Source organism: Cavia porcellus, unplaced genomic scaffold (genome assembly GCF_034190915.1).
Source record: "Cavia porcellus strain 051 isolate PalLab524CR breed Dunkin Hartley unplaced genomic scaffold, mCavPor4.1 scaffold_20, whole genome shotgun sequence".
Lineage (NCBI taxonomy): Eukaryota > Metazoa > Chordata > Mammalia > Rodentia > Caviidae > Cavia > Cavia porcellus.
In genome coordinates, this window is record NW_026947503.1 from 19,595,533 (window position 1) to 19,605,200 (window position 9,668).

At 37.6% G+C, this 9,668-nt stretch overlaps 1 protein-coding gene across 1 annotated transcript; it reads left to right on the top strand.

Moving 5' to 3' along the window:
• Nucleotides 1-2,835: 2,835 nt before the first annotated feature.
• On the top strand, nt 2,836-8,836 carry LOC100722742 (serpin B4-like). The gene is made up of 7 exons (XM_063232124.1): nt 2,836-3,009; nt 3,785-3,841; nt 4,985-5,113; nt 5,972-6,089; nt 7,082-7,224; nt 7,440-7,595; nt 8,223-8,836. Exons 1-7 carry the CDS (start codon nt 2,848-2,850, stop codon nt 8,625-8,627), a joined length of 1,170 nt encoding a protein of 389 aa, XP_063088194.1. The 5' UTR covers nt 2,836-2,847; the 3' UTR covers nt 8,628-8,836.
• Nucleotides 8,837-9,668: the final 832 nt, after the last annotated feature.

Here is a 9,668-nt window from a genome sequence, read left to right on the forward strand (position 1 = left end):
GGAAATTTAACCCGTGAACTTTATAGGAAGTCCTTACATCACTGCAGACAACCTCTTGCAGGGAATTATGGGGCCTCAGTCTGAACCTCTGGACTGCTTCCTTGGCATGTGATATAAGCAGTTTCCTCCAACACCTCTCACCTTTGATATGATGCCTCCACCAAAAGGGAAAACAAATGAGAAGACGTAATCTTAGCTTGACTTTCCAGAACCATGAACATTAGGAAACCTCCCTTTATTGCCTAAGTATGTTGTGTCTAATATTTCAATACGTGACACAAAACTGACATTTAAATTAAGCAAGATTTAACTTTTTTCTCTGGACTCTGTACTCGGATGAAATCATCCCCTGTCCATCCCCACTCAACTCGCCCTACACTTGCTCTTAGATGCTACCAGGGTGTCTACAGCCCCAGCCTTCTCCCTGGCTTCCTGTATGACCTACTGAGGGCAACACTAGGGCAAAATATTGTATTTGTGCCTCATATATTGTGAGCAAATGTTTTGTCTTTTGCAGTATTTGCAAGATGATCTTATTTAAATGAGGGAAGATACTTCATATTAAGCCAGAAGCCTGTTCTATGTAGTGTGAGACAGCAGATAAACACTGAAGCTCTTCACATAGTCTCTCTACCTTGAAATCTCACATTTGTAATCCACTTGCTAAGTAAACTAGTGCATAAGTATTTCTACCATCACTTCTATCATCAGTGATAATAACTGTACCTACTTTTGTTTTTCTTTCAGTGTTACTAGAGTTGAAACACATGACCAAGCAGGTGCCAGTCAAGTACTCTACTCTTGAGCTGTATTTCTAGCTCAAATAAACCTATTTATAAGAGATTTGTAAAGTGCATTGAAAATATATGCTCCAGTTCAAACAAAAAGCAACTATTAATATTATTCTATCTAGAGTAACACCATGCACATGCACAGAACACTCCAGAGAAAATGGATTTTAAAATGACTTTAAAAAACACCCCACCTCCTTCCATGACATCCCACAGACATTGTACCCAGGCATCCAGATGAGTCTGAAACCAGTGTTGAGTTTACTCTGAAATGTGCTGATGACATTGTTGCTTTTTGAAAGATTGGAAGGCTGCCATTCAAAATGCCTGCTGCTTACTCAACAGCTCCTCTCATTTCCTTTATGTCAAGGAAGTAAATTAAATAACTTTCTCATTACTTTAAGCTACAGAAAAAAATCTGACACAGCTGCAAGGAGTTGAGAATTTGCCACTAACAAGAAAAGTGCATTGAAGAGGAGCAAGAGAATTCCGTCCTCAGTTTGTAGAAGTATATCCTCAGTACCTCTTTGCACTAGAATTTGCTATTTTCTAGGTACTATAGAAGCTAGAAACATGGATAGGATGAATAAAAATTCTAGGGATGACACAGTAAATGTAAGTTTTTTGGTTGTTTGGTACTAAACAGGCCTTAAAAACAGTGTTCAAAAGGAAAGAACAACTTGTAGGTACACACATTTAACTGTATAGATGTTTAAGTGTACAAGATAAATAACCATACTACTAATTATCTGTTAGTTCATCAAAAAGAATTGTGCTGTCATTGTCTGTTCATTCTTTGTGCTTTGATTTTGTAACTTCAGGAAGTACTTCTAACATAACAATGTGTAATATGTTAACTAGTGATGATTTCTTACTTTTTAAAAAAAATTCTGTACTATTTCCACACTTTTTTTTGCTTTCCCTTTAAAAAAAAGCAACAATTTAACATCCCAAAAAGAAACATACTTTCCAAAGTTGTCAGAATATCCAGAGAGATGGAGTCTAAGAGAAGAGGAGAGTGAAACTTCAAATATGTATTTGGTGGTACTAGCAAAGTATAGCATGCCTTCCAAATAAGTCAAGGACTATCAAGTACTGAAAGTCTGAATTTTGTTTCTACAGAAAAGAAAGCATACTGGCAGTGACCAAACCTGTCCTTTAATAAATTTGCACTCAGACTGAGAAGGATTAATCTGATTGAGAAATCTAAAGTTGTTTTACTTGAAATACCAACTGGAATTGGTATTTCAATATCAACTGGGATGACACAGAGGAGGCAAGTGGAGAAATATATATATATATATATATATATATATATATATATATATTCAGTCTCTCACCACTCACGACACAGAGGCTCCCAGGCTCCCTGCCGACTTTAATTTCCTTGGGGAACACAGGTAAGTGCCGCCAGTTCCTGCAGCTTAATGACATGAATTGCCTTTAAGACTACAACAATGCTATGTTTCATATCAATTATAAAATTGTATCTGATGGTGTTATATGTATTGCAACAAGGAAAATGCAAAATGCCTCTTTTATTCTTTACCTAAATAACTTGTTTCCAAGTAAGCAAACATATCTAACAATCACAGAAGATGTGCCTGTTGAGAACTGCCTGAGGTCACGTGATCCTCAGACATCTTTCTCTGGGTATTTGTTACAAAGTGTTCATACCTAAAACTAGCACAGCCAGTGAGAAAGTAAAGAGAAATCTGCTCTATAATTTTTTTATTGTTCCTGGAATTGAACTCAGGATGTTGTGCTTGCCAGGCAAGCACTGTGCCACTGAGCTAAATCTCTGTACTGTTTTATTAATTATTTACAAATTATTTTTAAAATAATGCTGTCATGAATTTTCTAATTAGGAGATTAGTACATGACATTATGGAAGACTTAAAAGTAACAATAATAAAAACCTTGTCAGAATAATCCAGCGGCCCAGATATGTCATTTTCTTTAGGAAATACTGTTGCAGAATAATGCTTGGTCAATAAGGTAAAATTCACATGAGTTGGATGCTTTTCTAGGAGTTCCAAGGCACTATACAGTCGCTATGAGTTCACTCAGTGAAGCAAACACCAAGTTCACCCTTGATCTGTTTCAACGCTTAAAAAAATCAGAGGACAATGTCTTCTACTCACCTTTCAGCATCTCAGCAACATTAGCAATGCTCCACTTAGGGGCCAAAGGAAGCACTGCAGAAGAAATTGACAAGGTAAGTGTCAGGAACATTATGTTCAGATCTGTCACAGCCTTTCTACTGGCTCACGTGTGCCTGGATGTGTGGATCTGATGGCCTGATGCGTGGAACCGGGCACTGAGCAACTCTCCCAGGACTGTGTGATCACAGAGATATGGGACAAACAAAACATTCCTCTAGTGTCTACCTTGCCTTTCCTTGTGCCCTGATATCATTTGAAAGTAAATAGACCATCTATAACTGCCCAAAAATGAAATAAGAGCTTAACACTTGAGGACTAATGATGCAAGGGATGCTTGGACTGAAATCCAAGGGACACACCATGAGAAGTTTCCTCAACAATCAGTGGATGAACATTCTTTGAAGTGTCTGGTAGTGAACCTGCATTACTATGGTCTTTCAAAGATCAAACTGATATGTCCTGAAGTTTGGGAATTTTTTTTTCTGTTTTTTTATTTTTGTTTATTTTCATTTGTTGTTAGTTCTGAACACCAAGATCCCACCACCATCACCCCAGGCACTCACCCTTGTTAATGGAGACTGGACCAAACCAAACTCTTGCTCTTTTCTTTTTTTTTTTTTCCTTTTCCTTTCTTTTCAAGTCAGAGTCTCTCAAACTTGCTGAAGTGTGCAGGCTGGGCTTCTACTTGTGACCCGTCTGCCTCTGCCTTCCCAGCCTGTTGAGATTACAAGCATGCTCCAAGACTATACACTTCTCTGGTTTCCTTTCCTCTGATTTAGACAGATCTCTAAAGTTAAATTTCCTTGTCCCATTTTCTGTCTCTTCCAGGTCCTTCACTATATTGAAATCACAAAGAAGTCAACAGAAAAAACTAAAACTGATCAAGTGAGTACCTGAGCATTGTGGCCGAAGCACAGGTTCAGGTGTCTGAGAGGGCTATAGTTTAACCATGGAATTTTACATAAATGGAGAAAATCTAGCTTTCATAGAAAATCCTAAAGATAGGAAAAGAATATAGAGTGTGTGTTCACATTTCAGTTACACAATAAATTTTCTTGTGGGTTTTTGTTTTTCAATCAGAGAAGGTCAGCATTGTATTAAAGAGAGTGAGTCTGAAGCAAAGCAAGCTGGATTCAGTTCTGGTTCTGCTCCTCACAAACGGTGAACAACAGCAAGACACAACTAAGTGTCCTCATCCCAGTGCAATGGAGCAAAAAGGAAAGGGAATCAGCTCCTGCAAGCATTTATTCACAGTGCTTGAGATGCCATAAATAGGAAGCCATTAAATTTTACTTAATATCGAATAATGATTATCATAAGAACAGTAGTATAAAAACAACTCAGTTTTAAGTAACTTTAGAAGCAAAAGAAATAAGCACAAGATGAAGCATGTTTTGGAAAATGATTCCTAGCAAACATACTGGCTTAGAGGTAGACTGATATTTTCCCCAAACTTGGTCATGAAGTTAACAAAATTCTTAACTGGAAAGTATTACTCAGAATCAAATAGACTTAGGTTTAAATCTTGGCTCTTATAATTTAATCTCTTAGAGAATGTATTTAATTCTCTCAGCTTTCTTTCTTGTTTTCACTTAATAAGACTTAGATTACCTGTGCTCACTGGGTACTAGACACCCATCATTCACACTTGCAAGGGAAGGGCCACCAAGGGTTTTAAGAGGGCTTCATATTTTAGCATATGTAAAATATCTAAACTTCAATATAACTATATCGTTGATGGATGTTAGAAATGAAATGCAGTGTTTGCCTAAGGCACATGAAATTTAGCCTGCAGGACAAAAATGCAACTATTGAAACCAATAATAGTCCAACATGCCAAAACTTTTTTTCTAAAGATAAGAATATTTTATATGAGGTTATATGAGATAAAAGGTTATATGAGATAAAATGTCACAAATATCAGGGAGTAAACAAGAGGCCATCTTATTTTGATGGAACAGATGTCACAGAAGTTTATTATTGATGAACTCGATATTCATGCAATAAACACTCTTTTTGACATTAAAGGATGAAAATTCAGGAAACGTACATCATCAATTTCAAAAGCTTCTGACTGAACTGAATAAGCCCACTGAGGCATATGAACTGAAAAGCGCCAACAAAATCTACAAAGAAAACAGTTTCCAATTTCTTCAGGTAAATTCACTGGACCCTCCGAAACTTTCACCTGTAACCTGATTCTATCACTCAGTGACACAGCTGCAGATAGTGAGGGACGTGATCCTGGCTGAGCCACGTGGACAGCATTTCCCCAGACATCACCAGTTCCATCAGCTCAATGACACTTTAGTGGAGTGTCCTGGCAACATAGGGGTAAATTATGAGTTTAGGAATTGTTTTATGAGAAAAGAAGCTGCTGGGAACCAGAGTTGGTCTAGAGATGCCACAATAAACCGGCACTGAATCAGTCAGAGAGAATGTGAATGTGTTTTAAAGGAGAAATGATGGTTACTGGAGTGACCACAGTTGGAAGGGTCCGCGAGGAAAAAAGAAAATGGTAGATACCAAAAAAAGATGCTTAACTCTCCAAGTGGAAGATAGAAGCAAATTGAATTTACTAATAAGAATTCTCAGAAGCAACTCATCTCCTTCAGAGTAGCAAGCTTTAAAATTTGCATACCATAACCTCTTCCTTCTACTGCATTTTGGCAGAAGATTCTGCTTTTTTTCTTTTTATTTAGAGAAAAAAAAGCAAAACAAAAATGGATAGAAATGATACAGAATTTCAAAAAAACTCTTCTAAATAACAATATGTAGTTTATCAATTAGTGATTCCTTATCATTTTTTTTTGACTAGTTATTTCTTACCGGCAGAAGATTCTGGACTTCAGTGACCTCCATTTATGTGGACCTTCACATGGTCTCTGGGAATTCACATGGAAGAGATAAGGGATTTGGGAGGGGCCTGGCTTTAGCTAACTGGAATAATAAGTAAATATACTTGATAATGCAGAATCATTCTTATTTGTTCCTTTCTACTTTTACATCTCAAAGGAATACGTGGATAACATTAAGAAATTTTACCTAGCTGATGTGGAATCTGTTGATTTTCAAACTGATGCAGAAGGAAGTCGGAAGAAGATTAACACCTGGGTGGAAAAAGAAACACATGGTACCTAAAGGGAGGGCCCCATTAGGCAGACACTTGAGTGCCCTGGGAGTGAGCCCCGTGTCTGACACAGCAGGTGGGGTGCTGAGGGGGGATGTGGAGACAGGTTTGGGAAGAGGATGCAGGAGCACTGTAGGTGGTGGAGTGGCCCAAGTAAATGTGGACAATGAAAATGAGAGCCAGGCAAGAAATCACAGACAGCTGAATATTGAAAACACAGCTGAAGAATGTTTTGCACATGGCGCTGGGTGACAATTCCCCGGGGATTCCAATCTGTACTCACTTCCATTTTGACATCAGATCCTTTAATATAAATTAGAACCGGTCTTATATTAGGGAACTGTACTAGTCAGCTTTCCATGAGTGTGACAGAATACAAGACTAAACAACTTAGAGGAAGAACTTGGAAGAGGAAAGATTTATTTTGGTTTATGATTTCAAAAGTTTCTGTCCCCACTTAGCCAGCTGTCCATCCACGCCAGAGAGCTAAATCAAAGTCCACATATGACCACATATTTTGACTCCCACCCTTTGCACATGCAAAGCTTGTGGCAAATCCTCATCAGAATGAGGATGAAGACACTCCAGGGAGCAGTGTCTACGAGCACAGCCTATAGGTTTTATGTAATAGAGCTCATGCTACTACTTCTAAGTAATGATCAGGGCTTACTTCCTCTTAGTAGTGCATGTGAATTAGAAAAACTAGAAAGGAAGGAGGAGAGAGAGGAATGATAAAGGTAAGTTGATAAAGAAGATGAAATCTGTTTTTATGAAATGACTGTAATCATTCTGAGACAAACAGCCTAAAACGTTCTCATTTTAAACACTGGCACCTCTGTCAGAGGTGATTCTGAGGCTGGCACCTTGAAGAAGCTGCACTTTGTGAGCAGGTTTACATGTCCCAAAGGAGTCCTTCTGTGAAGAATTAATTGTTAAGTCACAAAGTTTCTTTACTACAAGCAAATTTTGCTTCATAGACTTTTTTTCTCTTACAGACAAGATCCGGAACCTGTTTCCTAGTGGGTCTCTCACGAGTGACACTAAACTAGTTCTAGTGAATGCAATCTATTTCAAAGGGCAGTGGAGCCTGAAATTTAGGGAAGAAGACACTGTGGAAGGAAAATTTTGGCTGAACAAGGTACTGACTATATTTCATTACCTTCATGCAATGTAGTTTTGTGGGAAATGTTAGATTTAAACATCTGTGCTTTGTGTACCACTGTAGGTAAAAAATAAAATGAGTCGTGACGATTGCTTCACTATTTTATGCTTGAAATTTTATTTAGCCTGGAGTACCTGGAGCAACTTGTACTAGATCTAATTTGTGATTTCTTATGCTTTCATTTGTTACAGGATGTGAGCAAACCTGTGAAAATGATGAACCAAAGAAACTCTTTAAATTTTGCCTCGCTGGAAGATGTGCAGGCCAAGATCCTGGAAATACCTTATAAAAAGGGAGCCCTGAGCATGATTGTGTTGCTACCAAATGAAATAGATGGCCTGAAGAAGGTACCTCTTATAGCTATGCTTTGATTCTGTCTTCTAGTCTTTTCACAAGTCACCAAGAAAAGCTTTTAAAGAAAAGGATCTTAAAATAATGAAAAAATTCAACAAAACGATCAATGATTTATTTTTCCAATATTAATATTTTATCATAGAGTCTGACAAGTACTCATAGTCAATTAATACTTGACATTAAACTTCAATTTGATTGTAGCAAAAGGTAAAAATATATGTGGTGGAGAAGAACAGTAATGTTTACAAATATGTCAATCAAAAAATTAAATATCAAATGTGGAGTATACTTACAGTACTTGATAAACAGTGAGCACCAGATTATAAAGAATCTATTTTAAATGACACATAAAATACATTGTCACCCTATGGAGTAATGATCTTTACTTCATTTTGATCAAAATAAGGTAATGTAGTATTCCATAGTGAATACATACACACACATGCTCATATGTCTATGTACATATACATCATACTTAGGCACTCACAGGATGTCTTAAACTGAATCAGCTATATCATACATTCATTGCTGAAATAAAGATTTTCATATATTACATTCGTTGTTAAAGCATGTTAGGGGACAAAACAATCATGCCAACTTCACTTTTTCCATTTTCACAGCTTGAAGATGAACTCACTGCTGAGAAATTAATGGAGTGGACAAGCCTACAGAATATGAGCCCAACAGAGGTGGATTTACAGTTACCAAAGTTCAAACTGGAAGAGAGCTACAGCTTGAAGCCTATGTTGGAAGACATGGGGATGGTAAAATCTTTCACTCCCCAAACTGCTGACCTTTCAGGTATAAGCAGAGATGAGGGTCTAGCGGTGTCTGCGTTCGTACACAAGTCCTTTGTAAATGTGAATGAAGAAGGGACAGAGGCTGCAGCTGCCACGGGAGGAGTGGTATCTACTACGTCAATACCAATGTATCAAGACTTCCACTGTGATCACCCTTTCCTGTTTTTCATCAAGCAAAATGAAAACAATAATATCCTCTTCTTTGGCAGAGTTTATTCCTTTTAAAAATCATGTCATGTTTTGGAAGAAAAGTTCACAGAATTGTTTCATTAAATTGATGGCTTCAAACAGTAGGTCCCTTGGATTCTTGTCATTTCCAGGTTTATAGGTACAACTAAGAATCCAATGGTTGAGATGACAAGACTTTCTGTTTCTCTTTCTACAGACATACATGAATCCTCTGTTTTTGCTATAAAATTTTCATGAGGACTAAATGCTCAGTGTTAAAATAAAAATATATTTCAGTATCACGTATTCTAAATTTGCATTTGATTTTATTTTTTACCAGGTTTAAATGAATAAAAAGAAATCATATTTCTCTTTAAACTGATTAACCTCAACTCCCATGGTGATTTTAAATATAGTGATATTTTATACATAACTTATGTTTCAGAAATACATCATCTGTAAATACATTATATAAGCACATAATTCTAGAAAATACATTGTCAGGATTAACAAAATAATGACCTAGTCAAATGTTGTTCTATTCAACAAAATGCAAGTGCTCTATCACACATTAGCAAGGTAAGTTAGAAATATATGCATCAGGGGAAGTAACATAGTAGATTAAAGACACTCAGAACTCCATTGCTGCTCCAGAAGACTGAATCACATCCATGGGGGGAGGTCTCATGTCGAGGCAGAGAGTCCTAGGAAATGTCTGGATTGCATGGAAAGAGGCAGTGCCCAGGTAAAATTCAGAAGATGGTTTTTAGAAAAACAAGAGAAATGGGATATCCTGACATGGAGGCCTCTATTGCTTGGTGGAGAAGAGGAAGCGCCCCTTCTGTGACTGTGAGTGGCAGCGTCTCTGTAATCTGCACAGCACAGAGTCCAGCACAGAGCAGACAAGCAGTGAGAAGAAACAGGAACTTGGGATCTGCACTGGGAGCTGGTCCTGCTAGAGGGTTTGTGGGCCCTTCCCAGCTTGTCTTAACAAGGGTCTCAGGGTCTGGACTCACTGCTTGGGAGATGAGAAGCACCTACATTTTTTATCTTCCCAAATCTCAGCAGCTCTTCTCGTCACTGACCTAGAGAGCATGA

Excerpts from the sequence above, each read along its gene's own strand:
- LOC100722742 (XM_063232124.1), top strand. The coding sequence starts at position 2,848 with ATGAGTTCACTCAGTGAAGCAAACACCAAGTTCACCCTTGATCTGTTT. Across the intron at positions 3,010-3,784 it reads CTGCAGAAGAAATTGACAAG|GTCCTTCACTATATTGAAAT; the intron begins GTAAGTGTCAGG and ends TGTCTCTTCCAG. Across the intron at positions 5,114-5,971 it reads ACAGTTTCCAATTTCTTCAG|GAATACGTGGATAACATTAA; the intron begins GTAAATTCACTG and ends TACATCTCAAAG.